The sequence below is a fragment of the Vulpes lagopus genome, chromosome 7 (assembly GCF_018345385.1).
Source record: "Vulpes lagopus strain Blue_001 chromosome 7, ASM1834538v1, whole genome shotgun sequence".
Taxonomy (NCBI): Eukaryota; Metazoa; Chordata; class Mammalia; order Carnivora; family Canidae; genus Vulpes; species Vulpes lagopus.
Genome location: NC_054830.1, coordinates 104955187 through 104981986, shown reverse-complemented (window position 1 = coordinate 104981986; position 26800 = coordinate 104955187). Strand labels below are relative to the sequence as shown.

General features: G+C 40.9%; 1 protein-coding gene across 1 annotated transcript in view; it reads right to left on the bottom strand.

The window, feature by feature from the left end:
• The window catches only part of GLDC (glycine decarboxylase), a 94916-nt gene that overhangs the window by 30623 nt on the left and 37493 nt on the right, over positions 1–26800 (bottom strand). The window contains exons 6-15 of the mRNA XM_041762122.1: positions 25764–25911; positions 25087–25283; positions 22399–22495; positions 17076–17181; positions 15081–15220; positions 14247–14327; positions 11350–11447; positions 10534–10618; positions 10352–10393; positions 8501–8643 (exon numbers count right to left, since the gene is read on the bottom strand). Coding sequence (XP_041618056.1) covers positions 8501–8643; positions 10352–10393; positions 10534–10618; positions 11350–11447; positions 14247–14327; positions 15081–15220; positions 17076–17181; positions 22399–22495; positions 25087–25283; positions 25764–25911 — 1137 coding nt within the window. The remainder of the gene's footprint in view (positions 1–8500; positions 8644–10351; positions 10394–10533; positions 10619–11349; positions 11448–14246; positions 14328–15080; positions 15221–17075; positions 17182–22398; positions 22496–25086; positions 25284–25763; positions 25912–26800) is intronic.

Here is a 26800-nt window from a genome sequence, read left to right as displayed (position 1 = left end):
TACCCAACTAAGCAGTCCTTGAAGGCACCACTTCTAGAGCACAGTTAATGACAAACAGTCCAGTGAGTGATGCTGAGTCAGTCAATCATAAACTGTTACTTAATGTTCTCAGTAATCTCTGCAGGAAGGAAACGGAAGTGAGTAATAGTTTTTTAAATCCTATTCAAAACGCATATTTCCACTATTTCGCAAAATTATACCATTCTTTAACTCTGTAGAAGGCCTAATGATTTTGGCATTTCATCCTTTCTAATCACCCTGCAATACTCAAATCATACTCTATAAGCACAAGGCTTACGAAGAAACTAGATAAACTTTCATTTCTAAACCAAAAACTACAATTTTGAGCACTGGAATTTGAGGGAACGCTAGGACAAAACCAGCTGGATCTGAAATGTTTGCAAATTATTATGGGGACACGGATGGTCTGGTATCAGGAGACAGCAGAATTGAGGGCTTAGGAGAGGGCAGAGAACAGGAAAACATCTGGAGGTGAAGAGCTTAGAGTGTGGTTGGAGAAAGAGAAGGAAAGTGGTGATCTGCAGAGCAATAAAATAGGGCCGATGAGCTAAGTAATAGTAATAAGTATAAACTGCTCTGTTAATTAAGCACTTCCTATTTACCAGGCACTCTGCACAGAGGAAACACAGGGAAACTGTAGGCCTTGTTGTGGTGGCTGCCACCAAGCATATTCATCATCTTATTTAATCCTCACAATATCCCCATGAGGCAGATACCATTGCCCCATTTTGCACATGAAAAAAACTGAAGTCTGAGGATGACAGACCGCCATGGTCACCAGTGGCAGGTTCAGACGTCAGCACAAGTTGACCTTTCAAGGAGGCTCATACTTCCCATGCTTTCCCAAGGATTCCAAACCGTGGTTTTCCTTCACAGAACCCTTGTCTGACTGACAGAATGAAGAGGTTTAGCTACACATAACAGCTACAGGTCTGTCCCTGTAAGACCCGGGGCACCCAGTTCCTCCTTGCTTACACCAAGCAAGCTCTGCCTCTGCTCTCTTCCAGGAGAGAGGCAGACACCAGTCTTCCATTTTCCTGGCTTTAGATAAACAGTGGCAGGGAGGATCCCTATGTGGTTCAGTGGTTTAATGCCTGCCTTTGGCAGGAAAAAAAAAAATTCTAACAAAGAAGTTTCAGTGAATAGCTGAGCATTAAAAATGTAAGCAACTGGGCAGCCTGGGTGGCTCAATGGTTTAGCGCTGCCTTCAGCCTGGGGAGTGATCCTGAAGTCTGAGGATCGAGTTCCACATCAGGCTCCCTACATGGAGCCTGCTTCTCCCTCTGCCTGTGTTTCTGCCTCTCTCTCTCTTATGAGTAAATAAATAAAAATCTTAAAAAAAAAAAAAAGAAAAGAAAAGAAAAACAGTGGTAGGTCACGTTTTTATTCTGGGAGCAGAAAAATGAACACGCTTCAGCAAACCACCCACACTACTAGTTACTTAGCCTCTCTGTACCTCTGTGCTCTCATCTCTAAAATAGGGATAATAAATTGTACCCATATGCTGTCGTGGTATTCTGCTCACTATTCTGTTAATACAATCTTATACGTGTATGTACCTTGAAAATGACTGTAGAGCTCACATTTACTTTGTGTGCCTGTCTTATCTCAGAGCGTAAGCTTGAGATCTAGGTCTCAGAATATACAGAACAGTACTCTGCATGGAGTAGCTCAGCAATAAATACAAAGCAAATTTGCTCAAAATTGAGCTCCCATCTTCAGTCCAGGCAGGCAACACTGAAATCCTTTCCCCCATAAGAAGGGTCCTCAAAAAATGGCCCTGTATTTATCTCACAACTTTTGCTCATCTTGTTTGTTGGAAAGCCAGTCAAAGTGTTCAGACCACGAATGAAAGAGACTGGAACTATGAGCCAGTAATCTAAGAGAAAGGCAATATGCTAAAGACTTGATCACAAATGCTGGATGTGGCAACTCCTAAGTACAAAAAAAGGTATGTTCTAAAGGCCACGGAAGTCTTATTACTGGGGTTCTATTAAAATAAGGGGAATTGGGGCACCTGGGTGTCTCAGTCAGTTAAGCATCTGCCTTCGGCTCTGGTCATGATCCCAGGGTCCTGGGGTCCTGGGATAGAGCCCCACATAGGGATCTCTGCTTAGTGGGGAGGCTGCTTCTCCCTCTGCCTGCTACTCTGTCTTTCTCTCTCTTGTCAAATGAATAAATTTTTTTAGAGGGTCATTATAAGTGCCACCTGTTGTTGGAAAAATATGAAAAGTAGCTGCTTGACTCCATAACCCAAAGTGAGAGTCTACATGTGGAAAATTCCCACATGTGGAACAGCCCCAAGGATAGTGGTTTTCTGACATCTATTTAAATTGAAGTTGTTGGTGGCCTGGATCTGCAGACCTGGCCACAGAAAGAAGGATACCAGTGGGTGGGGAGCCTTAGACCCACAGAAGCGCCAAGTGAGTATAAGTTTGAAGTGTCTGAGAAAAAGAAGGTCCTCCAGTCATGGCATTTATTCAGGCTGATGAAAGAACTGCTATATATTATACTGCTTAACACATAACAAGTGAAATCTAGCAGACTACTTCCTCCAAAACCCAGACTCATTCTATAGAGTAGAAGAAGCTAAAACAAGTGCAATGTCCCACAAGGCAAAAATAAGATACAGTTGATGCGATTCAACGGTTTTGGAACAATTTTACCGAGATTCTATTAGTATCAGTGTAGCATCCTAAGAGCAATTTCAGGCAGGTACTCACTGTGAATTTATCAAAAAGGGGAATGGGGAAAGAGGGAATTTTAAGATGACATGACAGAGTCAGGGTGATAGTTGAGCTCTTTGCAAGACTAAACAAGAGTTTAAGGACACAATAAACGTCAAACATTATCATTTTACCTTTACTAAGAACCCTGGTCAAAAAGGTTAGAATTTATAAGTACTACAAGTACTTATCTATCTAGTTCTATCTAGAAGGGTTAAATTTTTAGATCTTTGGAACAAATTTTTATTTTTACTTTAAGATTTTATTTATTTACTCACGAGAGACACACACACACACACACAGAGCGAGAGGAGAGAGAGAGAGAGAGAGAGAGAGAGGCATAGACACAGGCAGAGGGAGAAGCAGGCTCCCTGCAGGGAGTCCGATGTGGGACTTGATGCAGGGTCTTCAGGATCACACCTTGAGCCAAAGGCACTGAGCAACTCAGTCCTCCCGACACTATTTTAAAAATACCACCATCAAGTGCTAGGGAAGTGACCAAGTAATCCGAGTGAAACATTAGCTAAGAAACTGACATGGTAAATCTGATCCTATAAAAAAAAAAACAAAACTGATCCTAGTAAGATGCAAAACAGCTACTGGGTCAAAATGACCCACTTTAGTCCATGGCAACATGATAAGTCACTCCCAGAAAAAGAAGCTTAGAAAACAAAAAATGGTACTGATTCTTATCTTACGAATGGAATAAACAGGGTGAATGACAGTTTTCCAATACACATACCTAAGAAGCAGTGGGATTTTCATCAATATGATTCTGTTGCTTACCTTGAGTACCCAAACACTACCTGGATCTCCATTCCAATGAGCTTATAATAAAAACCTCTCAACATATCATTCTGGAATGTTCTTACTATTCTGCATCTAATTTGACATAAACTAAATTCTATATTTAACCTTCTAATTCTGGTTAAAAAACATCTGAATAGATCCACCTGTTCTAACCATTCTGATAGCTGAATAGTATCTTAAAGTAGCCGTTCTCAAATTCCAAGTTCCCAAACAAAGCATTGGCATCACCTGGGAACCTGATAGAAATGCAAGTTCTCAAGTAATGAATCAGAAAATCCTGCATGTGTCATCAAGTGTTAAGAATGGCTGCTCCAAGTCTTACAAACTGTAAGAATCAAAATACACTTTAGAGAGTTAAGGAAATTGGGGAAGGTGAGGTCCTCCACCTCACTGCATTCTATGTCGCCAAAGATGGTTCTCTTCATCCTTCACCCTTCTTTTTCTTCTTCCTGGTGTTCTGAGTGCGTCCTTAGGAAATCAGTTTTTAACCAAAGAGGGTCTCTGCTATTTGGCCTCCCAGAGTTCTGAGGGGGGTTGTGAAGCTGCACCAAGTTCAGTAGGAAAGCATTATCAGAGATTATTAATAATATGAGTCGTTATAGAGCTAACAGTAACATCAATCATGAGCTCAAGAAAGGGGGTGTGGGATGTGGCAACTATCAGGCATTTGATTCTCCTTATGGTGAACTGTAAACTGTCTGATGGGCAAATGATGGTAGTGACTTAGTCTTCAAAGGGCACTTTTAAAGCTCAGTCCACTAGGAGATATTAGTCCTCTAACTAAACCTTCCTCTTTTGCTGTTTCTTCCGGGCAACATACTCTCCAACCCAATGATGCACATCAGAGTCACCTAAGGAGGTTATTAAAAACCCTGATTCCTGAACTCCCCCCACACGAGAGGAAATTTTGATACAACTAGTTTGTGGGGTAAGGAGAGTATCAATATTCAAAGGCTCCCAATCCTCCCCGCCCCCCCCCCCCAACTAATTCTAATAAGCAGCCAGGACTCTGAATACCAGCAACCCGAGTGGTTTTCACCGTATGGTAGCAAAACCAGCATATTAACATCATCCAGAAATTTGTTAGAAATGCAAGTTCTCAGGCCCCAACCCAGACTTACTGAATCAGAAACTCTGGCAGTGAAGCTTAGCAATTTAGCCAGAAACCCAGGTGATTCTCATGCACGATGAAGTTTGAGATCCATAGATTGCACCATGTTTGTTTAAGAACCTTCCAAGAGGAGATTCTGGGAAAGCAACTGACAGCTCAATCTACTTTCAAGATCATAGTTTGCTGTTTTTAAAGACAAAAACAACTTCCTTACTCTTACATGCCAAGGAGCTAATAATAATACTGGCTTGTCTTTCACTTTGGATATCCGTGGAAGGTGTTAATTACTGTTTCTGTCTGCCTTAAACATTACATCATAATTCTAAACGAGCAATTCCTGGAGTGTATTTGTGAGCTGCTGAATGATTTTAAGAGTGTCATAGTGTTATGGAGAAATAAGTCAAAACAAGTCATGCTGGGCATAGCAATTTTCTTCACTAAACTGGAAATGCTCCCCAGGTTTGTAGATGGAGTAAATAAATAGGAGAAATGGGGACAAGTTGCTTGACATTTTTGTTTCAAGTCTTTTAAACACCTTTAGAATCTAACACTCCTAGGAAATAGACCATGTAAAAGTTTAGCCACATGAGTGAAAAATTTCATGCCAGAATTTATCATACTAAATCCCTTATCAACTGTAATTATTGGTCATTCCTCAACTTAACCTCAATCAGATCAATAACATTGCATTTGCTTTCTTGCTTTATGGGAGAGAAACCCACATCAAGACTAAGGAAGAAGCCGTGTAGAGGTCTCAATATCCTGGGTGCTAATCTTTCCTCTGAGCTGCTGAATTCCCTTTCAGGAAAAAAAAAAAAAAAATCCACTGAAGAGAAAGGTCCTATGGCAGTCTATATCTAGGCAGAAACTATTAGAGAAAGAACAAGAGTGTTCCATGAGCATAATGTAGAACTGTACTGGATTAGAAGACAGTATGAAGGGCCCAGAAATCCAAACAAGATGGAGCAGTCAGGGCCATGTGCAGAAACACTCAAGTTCATGCCTGACAACTGTAGCTCTCCTACAAAGTCATCTCAGAACCAGAGAGCTGTGTTCCGAGTCTACATGGTGTTAAATATTATTCTCTTCTGCAGAGCTGGGTTCGTTGCCCTTTGTTGCAAGACTTTCTCACTTTATGTTTGAGTTCTATGTTGCTGCTAAGACTGAGGCAGTAGTGGTTTGCCTCCAGCCCCAGGGCAAGTGTCAAAGCCAGCTTCGTCATGCCATTGGTTGATGGAGAAATCCTCTGAGATCAGGAGACACAGGGGAGAATGAACCTGCAAGCATCTTACACTGTGTTTACTTGCGTCATAATATGCCTGTTCCCACAATAAAAATAACTTATTTTTACATTATATATTAATGCCTTGGAGAGGGCATTTCCTCATCTCCCATAGCAGTTCCTACTACGAACATGAAATATCCTTCATCTAAGCTTCAACTTCCGGCACAGCTCCTATCACTTTCAAATTGGCTCTTGGAAATGAATGTTCTAGCTGGGAATCTGTATAAGTGGAGAAGGCATCACTGACAGAAATGACATCCTGATAAAGATCTCCTTCCTTCCTATAGGACTGCGATGGGGTACTGAATCTCACTGCCAGTCATATGAGTGTGTTCAGCAGGACAGAGAAAGAGTGTTAGGTATATTAAGAAAAACAACAGAAAAACTTTGAAGACAGTGGTTCCTAACTTTGCCACCCAATTGGGATCACCTGAGGAGCTTTAAAGAACTAGTCATGCCTGTGTCGACTCCCTCACCCCTGTCTTTCCCTATCAAGATTATGATTCAATCTGGGATTGTGATCAGGACAACAGAATCTTTTTATAAATTCACAACATGAGTCCAATTTCCAGCCAAGATTGGAAACCATTGCGTCCTCATTCTTAGATCAGTCTTTTAGGACCCTGGCTGGGCCCTCAAAATGAGCTGCGAAAGTTAAGATAGTCCTAACAATTACTCTCCCATATGACACAGAAGATGTAATCCTATGCCATCACTAGAGGGCGAAGTTTCTTCATTTTCAACATTTAATTAAGGTATTATTGCCTCAGATTAATAATTCACTCGCGTTCCTCTTTTCTTAAAAGGGGGAGTTGGGGTGCTGGATGAAGATATTTTAACGAAGGCATGAAGCCTGACTTTCACGAATGTCATTCCTTCCTTATTTGCCATATGCTCCCTTCCTATAGGGTTTGTATTTTGTAGGCTACATACACTGTTTTTACAAAGTGCATGGTTTTGCTGTATAGTTTATGTTGCCAAACAGGAGGTAGGACTGGATTGTATCTAAGATCTGGTTACTTTCTGTTTCAGGGAGTGAGAAGATAAATGTCTGTTTTAAAATTGATTTTTGGAGTACCTGGGTGCCTCAGTCAGGTAAGCCTCCAACTCTTGGTTGTAACTCAGGTCATGATCTCACAAGCCCCACATTGGGCTCCTCACTTGGTAAGGAGTCTGCTCGAAGATTCTCTCTGTTGCTCCCCACCCCTCAAATAAATAAAGCTTTTAAAAAATCATTTGATTAAAAAAAAAATGAATAAAAAATTATTTGATTTTTGTATATTAAAATCTGGATTTCTAAAACAAGCTCCTGGGTAATGTCAACGCTGAGGCTGCTGGTAGAAAATTACACGTTGAGTAGTGAAAGATGAAGAAAGTGGCAGAAATGCAACTCTTCTTCTGAATATACTTAAAATGTGAACTCATGCTGATAAAAGTGTTTGTCCATCGATCTATTCCCAAGAAGACATATAACAAAAACCCAGTGGATTCGAAATTGGCTGTATACCATTTTAATTTTAAAAATAAAGTTTCTTGGGGCACCTGGGTGGCTCAGTCAGCTAAATATCTGCCTTCGGCTCAGGTTATGACCCCAGGGTCCTAGAATAAAGCCTCGCATTGGGCTCCCTGCTCAGCAGGAAGCCTGCTCCTCCTACTTCTGCTCCCCTTGCTTGTATTCTCTCTCTCTCCCACTGTTGAATAAATAAATAAAATATTTTTTTAAAAATAAATGAAGTTTCTTAGTCCTAATCCCTGGAAATTATGATCAGTAGGCCTCAAATCGAACACAGACATTTGTACCTTTAACAAGAATCCAGAAAATGTTGCTAGAGCCCTCTGCTTAAAAATAAATAAAAACCACTATTTGTAGAAGTTCTTACTTTACAGAAGCCAGAGGAAAAAGGCAGGGGACTTTCAAAGTTAGTGACAGAACAAACCAGTACATAGTTCTCCAGCCCCTACTGGATTGAAACATTGTTGCTTGTTAGGAGTTAACATTTGTGCTGGATTCTGATTCTTGTTCTATGTCATTGATGGATATAGTAACTAGTTTCCAAAGATGGCCCACAATAAATCACATCTCTGGACAGTCACAACCATGTGTTGTGCCCTCCTGCATTCAAACTGGTCTGGCCTTGTCACTTGCTTTAATTGATAGAATGCTCTGAAGTGATGCTGTGAAACTTCAGAGGCTGAGCCTTAAGAGGTCTGCAGCTTCCACATTCTTCCACTGTGGAACACTCCACTTTGAACCTAGACATCATTCAGGGAGGAATAAAGCTCAAGCAACCACATGGAGAGGTCTACATGAACAAGAAACAAGGCTTGGGTCAACATCCTCAATTGAGGCTGCCAGCCAACAGCCCATCGTTAACTTGCCAGCTATGTGGATGTGGCTACTTTGGACCTACCAGCCATGCACCCCAGGGAAGTTGAACTGTCTACTCGACTATCACAATGATACAAAATTGTTTCAAGCCTCAATGTTTTGGGGTGGGTATTATACCATAAGAGATAGCTAAACTGACGAGACAAGAAATCTCATACCTGTTAGGCTGGAAAGAGATTCGGTCATAGCCCGTGAGTTCACACAAGTCTTTCTCAAGCTCTCGGAAAAGTTGCTGATAGCCTTGAGCTTGGTCCAGAGGCACAAATGGGTGGATGTTTGCAAATTCTTTCCATGTGATAGGCTGAAGAACAACAGGGGAGAAAACACATGCATATGTACAATTGTAACAGTAATAACAATACTAACTTTAATAATGATGATGATGACAAAGTGCTTACTATGTGCCAGGCACTGTTTTAAGCACTTTAAATACAGTAATTCATTAAATCTCACCACAATTTTACCAAGTGCTATTACTACCTTCATTTTATAAGTGGGTCACAAAGGCCTAGAAAGGGAACTTAGACAAAAATGCAAACTTTTTCTATTTTTTCAGAAACAAAAAGTCCCCAGATATATTTGTATACATGAAACCCAATGAGTTGTTTCAGGTAGTTTATCTGAACTCCTATACAGCACACATATTATTCTCTCTTCAACGAACAGAATAAGACACAAACAAAAGCAAATGGGGAAAACTCTTCTGATCACAATATAAAATGATCTCCTCTACCTGATATGATTTGTCATATCAGAGTAATCCTGGGGAAAAAAGGAAAGGGACACCTGGGTGGCTCAGTGGTTAATCAACTGCCTTTGGCTAAGGGAGTGATCCCTGCAGTCCCGGGATCCAGTCCCACATCCGGCTCCCTGCATGGAGCCTGCTTCTCCCTCTGCCTATGTCTCTGCCTCTCTCATAAATAAATAAATAAAATCTTTTTTAAAAAAGGAAAAAGACAGTTTTGCTAAAATGGATCCTAGCCTAGTAGAGCTACTTAGCAACCACAAGAGCAGGTTACATAAATCTGCTGTTGATAAAAGAAATAAATGAAAACCTCCAATCTCTACCTATCTGGTACTGTGAGTGGATTTCTCGAAAGAAGTCTTAAGGTTCTAAATTCTACTGAGCTTAACAACTGCAGGTTGCTAAAAGCTTTTTACATCCAGGTTTAAAAGTGGGAGTAGGAGGGACACCTGGGTGGTGGCTCAGTGGTTGAGCATCTGCCTTTGGCTCAGGTTGTGATCCCCAGGTCCGGGGATTGAGTCTGGCATCAGGTTCCCTGCAGGGTGCCTGCTTCTCCCTCTGCCTGTGTCTCTGCCTCTCCTCTCTCTCTCTCTCTCTTTCTCTCTGTCTCTCATGAATAAACAGATACAGTCTTAAAAGGAGGGGGGATAGGAGTGGCACCTGGCTGGCTCAGTCACTAGACATGTGACTCTTGGTCTCAGGCTTACAGTTCAAGCCCCATAATGGGTGTGGAGAGTACTTAAAGATAAAATCTATAAATAAACAAATAAACTGGGCAACAGGAAAGCATAAATGTTATATATTTAATTTTTTAATTTTTAAATTTAAATTCAATTAACATAAGTGTATTATTAGTTTCAGATAATTTTACTTATAAATTTAAACAATCAAGTTGCAACAAAATTGGGGTTTCTCATAAGATTGAACAGCAAGGTAAAGATGGGATGCATGGGTGGCTCAGTTGGTAACCATCTGCCTTTGGCTCAGATCATGATCCCAGGGTCCTGGGACCGAGCCCTTCACTGGGCAACTTGCTCAGCGGGGAGCCTGCTTCTTCTCCCTCTGCCCCTCCCTGCCCCACTAGTGCTCTCTTTCTCTCATGCAAATAAATAAATAAAATCTTTTTTAAAAAAGAATAGTAAGGCAAAGAATTATTCAGGTAGTTATTTAATCACAGTCCTAGTAGCTTTCTCTAGTTATCTACTTATGTACAAGCTAGAACACTGCTCCTCATAAGTTCCCTCTTAAGAAGTGTCTTACTTACTGTGAGTTCAGATGAGCTGTTGAGCTTCATGGTGCAGGACCCCTTTAAGGACATCCAAAATGTATCACGTTAGTTATTTCCTCTTGACCCTCTATCCCCCCACACAGCCACCCCTTCATCCGTCTTTTGCAACCCAAAGATATGGGACCAGGGATGGGATTCGAAGTAGGAATAACAATTACCAGTGGAATCATGCTGTGAACAAGGGAAATGTCTTTGTTTTCCAATTTCTTCATATATCGGACAATGTTTGTTTCTGAGTGATAGCTGTAAACACAAAACACGTGATTTGAGGCATTATAATGAGATAAGAGTCCACATACATCCTCCTGATGAAAGCTAAGACACACAGATCTACCTTCAAAATACAGATCAAATTGAGCCAGGGGCAACATGCCAATAAAGCATCAGAAGGAAGGACATGGAACCCTCACCCCCACCCCGCCCAATCTCAGGGAATACACTAGGACAAAAAGCTTCTGTGGGCAGAAGAGGAAGAAGAGTGGGAAGAGGATGTTGAGTTCCTGGATATGAACTTCAATCTGGCAACCAAGCATCCATACTCCCCTCTTCCTTACGAGTGGGCATAGGGGTTACACTGCCAATGGAGCAGAGCCATACCAGGGGGTGGCTTTGTCAAAATCAGGAATGGAATCCTTATGGTAATGGTTTTATTAGTGAGCCACAGCTGAGCCACAATAACCAAAACCACATCATAGTTGGATCCAGAAGCCACACTCTAGGGGTGCCTGGATGGCTCAGTTGGTTGAGTCCCCCACTCTTGGTTTTGGCTCAGGTGATGAATCTCATGGGTCATGAGATCAAGCCCCATGTCAGGCTCCGGGCTCAGTGGGAAGTCTTCTTAAGATTCTCTCGCTTTGCCTCTCCCCCAACTTACACTCTCTCACTCGATCTCTCTATAATAAATAAATATTTAAAATAATTGTTTTTTAAAAAAAAAGCTGCCACTCTATATCCTACTCCCAAGCCACACAAACCTGTTGAACACTTGATGTGTGAGGAATGAGCTAGTTCTCTTGAAAGCAGTTCCTGGAATACCTCTCTGCTCCTCACCCATGCTTTCAGCAACCAGCTCCTATTTGGAGAGACCACAGACTAAATGGCAAGAAGCATGCCTGCAAGCACATGTGGCGATCCAGGCTTCTATTTGGCATGAATCCCAACAAAGCACTAGAGATCTACTACCACCACCCAACCCCCTAGCATTTGGCCTGGTGAGGTAACAGGTATCAGGAGTCACGAATTGTGGCAATTTTTCAGAGCAACATTTTTAAATTCTATTAACCTTTGCCAGAGGAAAAATGAATTAGTCTTCCACCCCCAAAAGACTTATCCAGCATGTTCCTTGAATAATGAAGCAAGTTCCAGTAAGTTATTTTAAAGAGCTATCAAAAAGTCATGATGGGGCACCTGGGTAGCTCAGGCAGTTAAGCATTCAAATCTTGACTTCCACTCAGGTCACAATCTCAGGGTCTTGGGATTGAGCCCTACTTCCAGCACTGTGCTCAGCAGGGTGGCTGAGATTCTCTCTCTCTCTCCTTCTGCCCCACCCCTCTGCATTGCACAGACTCACACACTCTCCCCTCCCCCATCAAATAAATAAATCTTTTAAAAAACAGTTATGATGGGGCGTCTGGGTGGCTCTTGATTAAGAGTCTTCCTTCAGCTCAGGTCATGATCCTGGAGTCCCAGAATGGAGCTCGCCCATGGAGCCCCACCTTAGGCTCCCTGCTCAGTGAGGAGTCTGCTTCTCCTTCTGTCCCTCCCCCTGCTCCTTCTCTCACTCACTCTTAAATAAATAAAGAAAAATCTTTTTTTAAAAAAGTAATGATGACAACTTTCAAGTGGGGACTCTCACTTGACACTGCTTTTATCTTCGAGGACAATTCTAATAAAACACATATGCCAAGAGCATTCAGTGGGCAAAAGGACAATCTCTTCAACAGTCAATGCTGAGAAAACTGGATATCCACATGCAAAGGAGTGAGTTGGACCCTCACCCTATACCATATACAAAAACTAACTCAAAGTAAAGACCTACATTTAAAAGCCAAAACTATAAAACTCTTAAGAAGAAAACACAGGCACAAATCTGCAAGATCTTGGATTCTCAAATATGACACCAAAAGCATAAGAAACAAAAGAAAAAGTGAATAAAGAGGACTTCAATTAAATTTAAAAACTTTTATATATCAAAGGAGACAACCCACAAGGGCAACCCAGGTGGCTCAGTAGTTTAGCACTGCCTTCAGCCCAGGGCCTGATCCTGGAGACCCGGAATCAAGTCCCACATCAGGCTTCTTACATGGAGCCTGCTTCTGCCTCTGCCTGTGTCTCTGCCTCTCTCTCTTCTCTCTCTCTCTCTCTCTCTGTGCCTCTCATGAAGAAATAAATAAAATCTTTAAAAAAAAAGAAAAGAAACAACCCACAAAGCAGGAGAAAATGTTTGCACATCATATCTAAGAAGGGCTTAATATCCAGAATATATAAATACAATAGCTTGGTCTCATTCTGCATCAGGCTGATAGTACAGCTACCAAGAGCCCTCGGTGGGTGCTCTATAAATTTCCCTTAAATGTATGGAACCTGTGATTAAATTTAACAGAGAGTTCTAGGGAGAAGATGGCTTATTCAGTCCTATTTATTAATTAAGGCTTAATACAGTGTGATATCTCATTGATGATTTACAACTGTTATCTGGTACTCAATTACTCTCTTAAAGAGTACATTGACAACCAGGATGCCACCATTCAGTGCTCTGGAACCACTGGTATAATAAACATTTCCTTCCACTGATCCATTCAATCATATTCATTGAGTGCTTCCTGTGCACCGGGCCCTGACTGTTGTGATTAACATCTTGCTCCTGGTTACGTATGTAATGACTGCTCCATCTTTCCATCTTCATCCCAGGGAACTGTAGTATTTCTCCTCATGTGGCCCTGATGTTTTTCATTGGTTTTAGAAACCAACTCAGTCACATTTAACTGCCTACCCCTAGTTCACATTGTAATCTTCCTCCTTAAGCTTTTATTGTTTATTTTGCCAGTGTCTCACCTCTGACCCCATCCTCCCTGTTCCTCAACTATGCCATCTTAGATTGGAGAACTCCTACCCATCATTGTTCAGAACTCAGCTTAGGACAATTTCTCCAAGTATTGGTGAGAAGCCCTTCCTTTGTGCTCACAGAGCATCTTTGGATATCATCTATCATAACATATCACTTGGATTTGAATCTTGTGAGTGTCTGAGTCCCCATTAGACTATAAACTCTATTGGGCAGGAATCATGTCTAATTCAGCACCATCCTCAGGGCCTAGTATAGTAGCTGCCACGTACGCAATAAATATTCAATAAATGCCACAAACTCAATAAAGGTGTTCAATAAATGTTACATGAACAAGTATTTTCCCAGAACAGACATAACCAAGACGCCAGGGCCATAATTCTCTGTATCATGGACAGTTTCAATTGAATACCATTAACAATGCTCCCACATAGCCTGGCTGCAAGGTCCTAGCTAGGGCCCACAGCAGTGACAATAGCTATCAGGGATGGTCAGGGGTAAATTGTAATAGCAGGCCACCCAATGTCACACTGGAGCCACAAGAGGCCAAGTCATCTTTGACAATACCGCAAACAGTCATTATGAGAAATGTATCTTTTTTTTAAGGTTTTATTTATTTATTTGAGACAGAGAAAGTAACAGAAAGCACAAGCAGGGAAGAGAGGAAGAAGCAGGCTCCCCATTGAGCAGGGAGCCTTACTTGGGGCTCCATCCCATGGCCCGGGACCACGACTCAAGCTGAAGACAGATGCTCAACCAACTAAGCCACACAGGCACCCCAGAAATGTATCTTCTTAATATACTTACTGCAGATGACTCACAGCCAAAGATCCACAACAAGTCATCCAGATCTTTTTCATTCACTGTTTCATCAAGAGAAATCCCAAGCTATAGAAATGAAATAAAAGGGAAAACATTAGCCCTAATCACCAACACCAGTGGAGAAACCCCAAGAGGTCAATGGGAGTTAGGTGCTGGATAAAACTCTCAGTTATTCCAAAATATCTGGGTGCCATTATATCCAAGTTTGGACCTTAGGTGAAGATGACTAGATGAGTACCAGACTTCATAAAATTTAGAGTTTTGTGAGCCACTTCTAGACTCTCGCAGTCTGGTGTCTACAGGCCATCCCTATTGACACTAGATATATTTACCCTTTTCTTCCCTTAACTTTATCACTTATCATACTCATTACCTTCAACAGTCATATTTGAAGGGTATTATGAGCAAAATATGTGCCTAAGAGTCCCATACACGAAATCACAGTCTTAAGTAAAACTAAGAATGAATTATTCTTTATTTGAAAGTCACAATGTTTTATGAGTTGGAAATGAAAATTTTTTATAAAGTATAGATTGTTCCCAAGATTCCAAAACTGATTTTAAGAAGAAAATTTTTAACAAGTCAAGAAATTTTTTTTAAGTTTTTTTTTTTTTTTTAAATTCATGAGAGACACAGGCAGAGGGAGAAGCAGAGACACAGGCAGAGGGAGAAGCAGGCTCCATGCAGGGAGCCCGACATGGGACTCGATCCCGTGTCTCCAGGATCACACCCTGGGCTGAAGGCGGCACTAAACCACTGAGTCACCCGGGCAACCCAAGAAATTATAGAGTACTGTAAAAATGGAAAACTTTTACTTACTGTGCCATCCTCGAAGAGCCGAAAATTGACTTGCCGCTGAGTGGCCCGGTCCAGGACCTCCTTCACTGAGCAGCCACACTGAATCTTCAAAGTGTCAAAGAATAAGTCATGCTGGAGTTGATGCCCTGCTCGCTTGAGACCTAGACAAGATAGGAGAGCCACCAGTCCCCAATATAGAAATCTGCTCCTCAGCCCCTGACATTTTACAGAGAAATAAAGAGGTAAATTTTTTCTAAAGATTTTATTTGTTTGTTTGTTTGTTTCTTTGTTTGTTTGTTTTAGAGAGATTACAAGCAGGGGGAAGGGGGGAACAGTAGACTATGCACTGAGTGCAGAGCCTGAAGTGGGGCTCCATACCACGACCCTGAGATGACCTGAGCTGAAATCAATAGCAGGATGCATGGGGCACCTGGGTGGCTCAGTCAGTTAATCATCTATCTTCAGCTCAGGTTATGATCTAAGGGTTGTTGTTTTTTTTTTTTAAGATTTTATTTATTTATTCATAAGAGACAGAGAGAGAGAAAGAGGCAGAGACCCAGGCAAAGCAAGAAGCAAGCTCCATGCAAGGAGCCCGATGCAGGACTCGATCCCGGGTCTCTAGGATCATGCCCTGAGCCAAAGGCAAGCATCCAACCGCTGAGCCACCTAGGTGTCCCTACCTCAAAAAATTCTTAATGAATATCTTGCTTTTCTACAGATTGATATCCATCATTATTTTTAATGTCAATAGAATATTCAAATATATACATGTAACATAATTTGATCAAATATCAGGCGTTTCGGCTGTTTCTAAGATTGTGGTATTATAAACAATGTTTCCATTTTATTATAAGCAATGTTTCAATGAATACCCTTTACATCTTTCCCTGATTATTTCCTTTAGATACATCTCTAGAATTAGAATTTTTGGGGATCCCTGAGTGTCGCAGCAGTTTGGTGCCTGTCTTCAGCCCATGGCATGATCCTGGAGTCCCAGGATCGAGTCCCACATTGGGTTCCCTGCATGGAGCCTGCTTCTCCCTCTGCCTATATTTCTGCGTCTCTCTCTCTCTCTCTCTCTCTCTCTGTAACTCTCATGAATAAATAAATAAAATCTTAAAAAAACAGAATTATTTATTCAAACTATAGGCACATTTTAAAAGCTTTTGATATGTATTGCTTATGTGCCCTCATAAAACTTGTACCAACATCAGCATTCTTTTTGTCTTTACCAAAGTAATGAGAAAACACTATTGTTTCAATTTACACTTCCTTAATAGTGAGATTGAAATTTTACATATTTATTGCCATTTATTTCTATATTTGCTTCTTTTAAAATTACATTTAGGCACTTGGTAATGCAGTCAGTTAAGCACTTGACTTTGTTTCAGCTGAGGTTGTGACTTCAGGATCATGAGACGGATCCGACCCTCTGTCAGGCTCCGCACTTAAGATTCTCTCTCCCTCTCCCCCTGCCCCTCCTCCTAGTTCTCTCTCTCTGTCTCTCTAAAATAAAATAAATAAATCATTAAAAAAATAAAAATACAATTTAAGTCCTTTGCCTATTTTTCTGAGTGATCATCCCTTTTTTAAGGGGTTAGGGAGTAAATAAGGTATCTTCATATTAAAATTTTTAATGCAGGGGAAGCCTGGGTGGCTCAGTGGTTGGGCGTTTGCCTATGGCTCAGGGTATGATCCCAGAGTCCCGGGATCAAGTCTCACATCGGGCTCCCTACATGGAGCCTGCTTCTCCCTCTGCCTGTGTCTCTGCTTCGCTCTCTGCGTGTGTCTGTCATCAATAAATAAATAAAATCTTTTAAAAAATAAAAAATAAAAATAAAAATTTTAATGCAAAATAAATAAATAAATAAAAACTTTTAATGCCTAGTGTATCAGAAATGTCGAAAGTTTCTTTCAATTTTTTTATGCAGAATTGGACATACAGTGAGTTTTTTACTTACTCAGGCTTATCACTCTTGTTATATCCCAAAATTATTAAACAGATAAGTGACTCACCTTCAGACAAAATCAAAGTGGCATTATGTACCCTCCTAGCAATATGCTCCAGCCCACGGGAACCATGGTAGATTGCAAACATGGCAGCCATGTTTGCCAAGAGAGCCTAAAACAACAAAGAACATTAAGAAATCACGTTCAACAATGTGTTGAACACAATTAGCGGGAAGGAGTATTATTTTCACTTGAAGTGTCAAAATTGAAAACAGACAAAACAAAATGATCAGGTTTCCTGCATTCTCTATTATAGTAGACAATTGTTTATAACCTCTGACTATCTCAGAGCAAACACAGGATCCAAGATCCCCTGGAATCACGATATTAAACCTTCAAATTTGGCCACTATAATGGAGGAGTTTCATCCATGCAATATAATCATGTCACACATAAGGGGGAAGATAGGGTTGTCATTAAACATTGAGAAGCAGTATTTCATGTTGAAAAGACAAGAGGAGCAATAAAGGTGTCAGGAAAAAAAATGAGATCCAAGAATTTTATATTCAGTTAAACCGGTCTTTAAGGATAAAAGCAACAGTAATTTTCAAATACACAAGAACTCAGAGCAGCATTAGAAGCTGAAATTCAGCCAACCAAGGGATGAATGGCGATTGTGTGGCAAAGGACTACCAAAAATGAAAATGCAGGACACAAGGGAATAAAACCAAAATGAACTGGCAGCACTTATATTAGAAAGAGAAAATCAGAGCCTCTTGGTTATTCCTAGCTCAAAGCAAGGTCACTTTCTCAGGTAAAGATATCTCCCTTGACTACGGGATTGAGGTTTCGCAAAAACATTTACAGGGAAGCATGTGTTTTTTGTGTAACAGAAAATAGAAAGGAATCGATCAGAATCTCTCAGAGGTAAGGAGCACAGACAGCTTCAGGGAAGCTTCAGTGAGAAAGCCCTGCATGGGGAACAAAAAAGGCCTCATTGTGATGGCATATTGAGTTAGGGAAAAGGATAAAAAGAGGATGGCTATGATTAGAGACCAAATGAGTGACAATGTGGCAAAAAAGGATGGAGGCTCATCTCGTGCTTGTCTTGATCCCTTCCCTTATCTTCTTTATCACCCTACATCCTGCCAATCAGCAATCTAGCCATGCAGTATCATCCCTGCCCCCAGGTAACTGGTCCCAACTCAAGTCTCAGATTCCTCTCCTGCCCAGTCTAATCTATTCTCCCACTGCCACTCCCATTTTACTGCTCCAGTACCATTTTAGTTTCTGAAGTTTCCAGTCCCACTAGGGACTTTTCTCCTAATGTCCTAAGTCAGTTAAAATCATCTTCCCAGCCAATCACCCCAGAGTAGGAAGGGCATCTAAGAAAACATAGTGCTTTAAAGTTGGATGATGTTCAATATAGGTTCTATTTTGTTAGGTACACATTTTCCCTGCTAGGCTACCAAAAAGAATCCAAGGAACCACTGCAAAACAAGAAACAGCTCTCAAAAGATGCTAGAAAGTGAAGCCCACAGTCAATAAAGACAACGCAGAGGAAAGGAAGACCCCTGGGGTGCCTGGGAGGCTCAGTTAAGCAAGTGACTCTTGACTGTGGCTCAAAGAACACAAAAATAGACTTTCTTGGACCAAAATTCTGAGAGTATAGATGCTCTGTGGACTCAGTATAACAATTAAATAAATACAGAAGCACTACCACACCTTCCAGTTATGGAGAGGGCAAATCAAACAATCTATGACACTGTGTATCCAAATGCTTACAACTACTGCTGGGAAAAAAAAAAAAAACTCAGGCCTGATATTCACAGAGTCCTCTGGAATCTTCTTATCACAACAACCTTGTAGAGAGTGGTTCATGTCCCTTTTTAATGTAGAGATGATTCTTTTCCACAAACAGGAGACTGTATCAAATGACTGGCCAACAATGTGATGACAAATATTAAACAATTTTTAGAAATCTTAGAAAGATGTTAGAATTCCAAAGAAGGGATGCCTGGGGGCCCAATGGCTGAGCGTCCACCTTTGGCTCAGGTCATGATCTTCATGTCCTAGAATCAAGTCCCACATTTGGCTCCCCACAGGGAGCCCGCTCCTCCCGCTGCCTCTACCTATGTCTCGGTCTCTCTCTCTCTCTCTCTCTCTCTCTCTGTCTCTCATGAATAAATCAGTAAAATCTTAAATATAAAATAAAAAATAAAGAACTCCAAAGAAAGTTCAGGAAATAAAGACCAAGAAAATTCAAATTTCCCAGATAATTTGGACAAACTTAATATAATCAGTAGACTTAAAAGTTTTTAAAAAATAATCAAAAGCTCCTGATTAAAGGTTGCTCAAAACCATTAGTTTTGGGACGCCTGGGTAGCTCAGTGGTTGAGCGTCTGCCTTTGGCTCTGGGTGTGATCCCAGAGCCCTGGGATCGAGTCCCACATCAGGCTCCCTGCATGGTGCCTGCTTCTCCATCTGCCTGTGTCTCTGCCTCTGTGTGTGTCTCTCATGAATAAATAAAATCTTTAAAAAAAAAAAAAACACATTAGTTTAAGAGAAATGCATATGAAAACCACAATGAAATATCACTTCAAACTCACTAGGATGGCTATAGCTGAAAAGACAGGCAATAACAAGCATTGGTGAAAATATGGAGAAAGAAATTACAACCCTCGTAACACTTGTGGAGGAAATACAAAATAATGAAGCCACTTTGCAAAACACTCTGGAAGTTCCTCAAAACTACCTCAATGTAGGTTCATAACATGGCCCAGTAATTCTACTCTTAGGTATATGCCTAAGAGAACTGAAAACATATCAACTCACAAAATCTTGTACATGAATGTGTGTAGTGGCTTTATTCAAGGTACCTAAAAGTGGAAACAACCCAAATATCCATCACTTGATGAATGGATAAACAAAAAGTAGTATGTCCATACAATGGGATATTATTCAGCCTTTAAAAAAAGAAGCACGGATTCATACTACAATAAGGATGAACCTTGAAATCGTTATGCTAAGTGAAAGAAGCCAGGCACAAGAGGCCATATATTGTAAAATCCCATTTATATGAAATGCCCAGAATGGCAAATACATATAGAAAGAAAGTAGTTAGTGGTTCCCAGAGGCTGCAGGGAGGGGAGAAGGATGGGGAAGGATTGCTTCATGGGAACAGGTTTCTTTTGGGGATGATGAAAATGAAAAGCTAGTAATCATTACAGCACTTCATAAAAATAGTAAAAACCACTGAACTGCATACTTTAAATGGGCAAATCTTATCTCAGTGAAAGAGTTAATGAAATGTAAATTATAAATTATACCTCAACACACCAGACTTTAGAAAAAGCTAATGAAAAGACTGCTTGTGGTAGTACCTAAGAAATAAGAAAATACATAGAATAGGATATGGGACGCCTGGGTGGCTCAGCGGTTGGGCGCTTGCCTTCAGCTCAGGTCATGATCCCGGTATCCAGGATTGAGTCTCACATCAGGCTCCCTGTGAGGAGCCTGCTTCTCCCTCTGCCTACATCTCTGCCTCTCTTTCTCTCATTCTGTGTCTCTCATGAATAAATAAATATTAAGAAAAAAGAAAAACAGGATATGATGAGAATTCAGGTATCTGTGAAATATCACAAGGTCACAGAATTTTTTAAAAGAATGTGTGTTCAATAACACACATTCAGAGATTTTTTTTAAAAAAATGCTCTGTGCAACCAATGATGCAAAACTAAGAAAAGTCCAGTGTGGAGCCTAGTATGCATGCTCAAGAGGAAAGGGGCAGCCCTGGGAACATGGAGCAGTTGTTATAAGAAGCAGAAGGCTGGAGTTAAAGTCAGAGTGCTTAAGAAGCACCTCAAAAGATCAGTCATCTCCTAACAAAAATCATTAATTACATGCTTATAGAGAATAACAATGGAGTTATTTATGAGCAATTGCTTTAAAGAACTCACAACATGAAATAGACAATGTGTAGCTGGAAGCAATCCAGAATAAGAAAATAAAAATACAGAAGAAAGACAGGGGCTTTGGGTGGCACAGTCAGTTAAGCATCTGATTTGCTTTCACCTCAGGTTGTGATCTCAGGGTCCTGGGATTGAGCCCCCAATCAGGCTTCACACTCATAAGTCCACTTGCAATTCTCTGTCCTCCCCTCAATCATTCTCTAAAATTAGTAAATAAGTGTTTAAAAAACAATGGAGAAGACTGAGTTGGGCTATTTCTGAGGCAAACATCACTTTAATAATTGCTGAAAAAGATACCTTAATTCAGCCCAAGTTCATCTACAAAATTAATTTCAAACACTGAAACAGAAAACCCTATAACACACTTATAACCAGATCGACATCTTTTGGAAGAACATGAGCAGAAAGGGCAAGACAGCTGATTGCTGTTTGAACAAAAAAATTCAACAAATAAAGGGTAAACTACAGAAAGAAATAGCATCAAATAAAGTTCAATTTGCTGTCAACATAGGAAAAGCTCTTGAAATCTGGCCCCTTCCTGTGATAATAGAAGAGCTCTTTGCTGAAAAGAAGCAGCCACCTTCTTGAGGCAACAGATAATACAATAAAGATTGTATTCTTATCTATTGAACCTATAGATATTGAAGAAATCAATATTTCTTCAATATTGAAGAAATCAGTCCATAGACCAATGGCTATAGAACCACCTAAAAGAAGACTTTATCTACTGCCCCTGAGGAGTCTTTCTAAAACCTGGTGGCGGTGCTTTGAGCCAATGCTCTGAGAGAAAAAAAGCACTGTATTGCCCACTGAGGTGTTGGTCATCTCTTTCTCTCACCCTGAATAGAAAACATGGACCTAGAATGGACTGGATGCTCAGGAACAGTCCTCTTCCTAAGCCTGGAAACTGGCTGTGTCTCAAACACTGCTTACTCTGACATGAGCCCTGGGCAACTTCCAAGATTATGAGGAACTTGGGAGGCTTCCCTTTTATTCCATCCATTTCAAGAATGACTGTCCTGAGTCCCCAGTAAGAGTATCCCACAACCACCACCAACTTGTCAATCTTGGTCATATCTCAAGCATAGTCATATTGCCTTCCTCACCACATTCCTGCAGGGCTTCCATTTCAGCCCTAAGGTGCCAAATCACCCACCACCCATAATGAACCTGCCCTATAGTCAAGAATGCTACAGACACTGAAGTATGAAGTACATCCACACACAGAGATCCAGGAAAATACATTATATTTTGGTTCTGACAAGACCACAGGGCTTCTCTACCAATAAGATCACACCATTTCTGGTGTACACAGTGTCAGTAAGTGGGGAACAGACGAAAAGATGATTGAGTGAATCCATGAGCTCATTGCTATAGATTATAAGGCATTCAGTGGGAAGAGCAGGCATGTGATGTACCTGAGCTGTACAGATGTTGCTAGTAGCCTTGTCTCTCCGGATGTGTTGTTCCCTGGTTTGAAGAGCAAGACGATACACTTCTTTCCCAGTGGCATCTCTGGCCCGAAAATAAAACATCTAGTTAACACACATAATCATAGCACCAAGGGTGGTCAAAAATGAACCTGTTTCTTTCCTTCCCAGTTTGAAGGGAATCCAGCAAAGCTAGGAGGCTGCAGGGCCATAAACAAACAATTCCCAGAACAACTGGGTGGCTCAGCAGTTGAGTGTCTGCCTTAGGCCCAGGGAGTGATCCCAGAGTCCCAGGATCGAGTACCACATCGGGCTCCCAGCATGGAGCCGGCTTCTCCCTCTGCCTGTGTCTCTGCCTCTCTCTCTCTCAATGTCTCTCATGAATAAATAAATGAAATCTTGAAAAAAAGAAAAAAAGAAAGAAACAATTCCCAAGCCAGCCACTTCTGAATAGGACTACTAATTTTTAGTATGTACTTTGAGGGAGGAACTGAGATACACAATAAGATGAGCAACCTTGAAAGGAAACTTCCCAGGAATTACTCAAACTAATATAATGATGGTGAATGGTTGATTCAATTTAAAATTAAATTTAGGGAGAATTAAATTTCACTAATAGCTACTTGGTAGACACAGGAAAAAGGGAAATATGTAACAAATGAATAACTTGTGCAGTGGAATCTAAAGCAACTGTACTGCACAAAGAAAAAGAATGTGTTGAATCACTACATTGTACACCTGAAAATAGTATTACACTGAATGTTAACTGGAATTTAAATAAGAACCTATAAAATGAGTGTTAATAATCTTACTTGTCTCTTAAGAAAATTTCCCTCTTTCCTAATACAATTAAGAATTTGGAGAGGGACACCTGGGTGGAGCAGTCAGTTAAGCAACTAACTCTTGGTTTCAGCTCAGGTTGTGATCTCAGTGTCCTGGGATCAAACCCCGAGTTGTACTACAAGCTCAGAATGGGACTCTGCTTGAGATTCTCTCTCCCCCTTCCTCTGCTCCTCCTACTTGTTCTCTCTCTCTCTCTCTCTCTCTCTCAAATAAATAAAACTTTTTTTTAAAAAAAGAATTCGGATAATCAAAATATTTAGCAGTCTTATTTTTTATTTCATCAAGCTATGGGATCCATTTTTCAGAAAGATAAGAAGTTCAGGGATCCCTGGGTGGCACAGCGGTTTGGCGCCTGCCTTTGGCCCAGGGTGGATCCTGGAGACCCGAGATCAAATCCCACGTCGGGCTCCCGGTGCATGGAGCCTGCTTCTCCCTCTGCCTGTGTCTCTGCCTCTCTCTCTCTCTCTCTCTCTCTCTGTGTGACTATCATGAATAAATAAAAAATTAAAAAAAAAAAAGAAGTTCAATATAAAAATTAGCAAACAATAAGTAATATATCAAATTATTTTTAATTAGAAAACTCTGCCTCGGGATTCCTAGGTGGCTCAGCAGTTTAGTGCCTGCCTTCAGCTCAGGGCATGATCCTGGAGTCCCAGGATTGAATCCCATATCGGACTCCTTGCATGGAGCCTGCTTCTCCCTCTGCCTGTGTCCCTGCCTCTCTCCGTGTCTCTCATGAATAAACAAATAGAAACCTAAAAAAGAAAAAAGAAAACTCTGCCTCATCTTGCCTGGTGAAGTCACATCACTAAAAGAAATGAATGTAAGAATACTTGAAGAAACTTAGTTTTACACTAAAAAGTGAGGTACCTCATTATATTATGTGTTAAACTGCATTTGAAAAATTCACATCATTCATTAATATTGACTGTTCACTTAGGCTACTAAGTCCAACTTCTTTCTATGGAAGGTCTAAAAGATCTAAATTAACTGAGTAATAATCATGAAAGTCATCTTAAATTCCTAATCTGAGGAAGCATGTAAATGAGAAGCACTCAGGGGAAAGGAGAGAAAATGAGTGGAAATATCAGTGAGGGAGACAGAACATGAGACTCCTAACTCTGGGAAACGAAAAAGGGGTGTTGGAAGGGGAGGTGGAGGGTGGATGACTGGGTGATGGACCCTGAGGGGGGCACTTGATGGGATGAGCACTGGGTGTTATGCTGTATGTTGGCAAATTGAACTCCAATAAAAAATAAAATAAAAAATAAAATAAAATGAGAAGCACTCAAGAAAGTACATTTAGAAATTACTAGAATAAATAAGTGGTAGGCCACTAGGAAGTAATGTAGATTATAATGTAAATGTGGTAATCTCTCACTGCGCTTGTCTTTTACCTAACTGTGTGGAATAATGCTTGAGAATGAAAGTGGCTAGATATAAAACACACTTAAAATGATCTGTCTTGGGGATCCCTGGGTGGCTCAGCGGTTTGGCGCCTGCCTCTGGCCCAGGGCGTGATCCTGGAGTCCCGGGATCGAGTCCCGCATCAGGCTCCTAGCACGGAGCCTGCTTCTCCCTCTGCCTGTGTCTCTGACTCTCTCTCTCTGTCTATCATGAATAAATAAATAAAATCTTAAAAAAAAAATGATCCATCTCTTAACTCTTTCATCAACCTAATTAAATTCACTTATATGACTTCAATACAAATACGTTGCAAATTATTGTGCATGGCCCAGAAATTCATAGAAAAATCAACAACTTTTGTGATCAGAAGAAGGAACAGGAAAAACAATAAGCACAGGCAAAGGGCAGAAACATGAGCTGCTTTACCTTGTTACCCCTACCATTCTCCCGGGCATCATCCTCACCAAGCTTTCTCTAACAGCAAAGAAAGCTGCATGTGGTCCACCATAGCCCAGTGGCACTCCAAATCTCTGTGAGCTGCCTAGGGCAATGTCTACCCCAAACTCTCCAGGAGGCTTCAAGATACACAGAGCTAAAAGGTCAGTAGCACAGCAGGCCAGACTCTAGAAAGAACACAAGAGAGAAAGTGCACATGGCTGTGACCCTCCCCAGAGAGCAGTGAGAATGTAGCAAATTATCTCCAATATAAGCAGACAGACAAGGTTCCTTTATATCCTGTGAATTCCATTTTTACACTGATTCATTCAAAAATATTGACTGAGGGGCACCTGGGTGGCTCAGTCGGTTAAGCATCTGACTTCAGCTCAGGTCACAATCTCAGGGTCCTGAGGGCCTGCTTGTCCCTCTCCTTCTGCCCCTCCCTCCCCATTGCTCATGCTCTCTCTCAAATAAATCTTTAGAAAAACATTTATTGTGCTTAGTATGTGCCAGGAATTAATGAACAGAATAAACTTGAAAAAAGGAGGCAGAAAGGAGAGAGTTTTACCAGGTGATATAGGTATACAAACTAAGCTGCATCAAAGAATCATAATTCAAAGTTGGGACACACCTCCGTGGACCCCCACATGGAGAGCTTTGCCTACCCCCATCTGATGGGCCCTCTCCACAAGCTCTGTGAAGTCTTCCACCTTCCCCTCAGTATCTGGGTACTGGAAGAGCACTCCACTAACATCTTTCCCGCTGAAGTCCATTTCATGGGGCAATTTCAGCTCAATGAGAACTCCATTGTATCTAGAAAGACAGAAGACAAAGAGCAATCATGCTTTTGGTTTTCAAGACAAAATAAAATCCCTTACAATTTATTTTTAGTGATAATAGCAATCATATTCTGTGTCCTCCTTCATTGCCCCCCACCCCCACCTCATCCTGACACACATGCATACACACCCATCTCACACCTGATTCTTCATTGGTTATAGAGCTTAACATTTCAAGTGCTTCCAACAGTTTGACTTCTGTTTCTGTCTCCCACCCTTACTACTCCCATTCCCCTTTTCCAGCCAGAACTTGCTCCTTAGAGGGTCAGGAACATGGATTCCTAGGACTAAAGAACCAATTCCTACAACTACAGGGCAGTCACCACTTTCAGCAAGGATCAGCATTAAGGGAATGGAAAACCATCAATAAGTCAAAGACAAACATCTTTCTTTTCTTAACCATCCAGCTCCAATCATGCATAGAACACTCCTGAAGGAATGGTGCTATGCGTATGGGAAATATTGCTTGGTTCTCACAAGAAGAAAGCTAATTAACACATTTGCAAGTGATAGTTTTTCTGTGTTTATCTGATTACAGCACTAAAAAAATATAGTATGTTTGCTTTCATCTATATCATACCACATCTAGGTTTTATTTGTTTATTTTTAAAGATTTTATGTATTTATTCATGAGAGACACAGAGAGAGAAGCAGAGACATAGGCAGAGGGAGAAGCAGGCTCCATGCTGGAAGCCTGATGTGGGACTTGATCCCGGGACTCCAGGATCATGCCCTGAGCCCAAGGCAGGTACTCAACCACTGAGCCACCCAGGCATTCCACCACATCTAGGTTTTTATATGGATTCCCTAAACTATGTTTGCAGTACTACACACAAAAAGCTAACAGTTGTGTGAGAATTCCA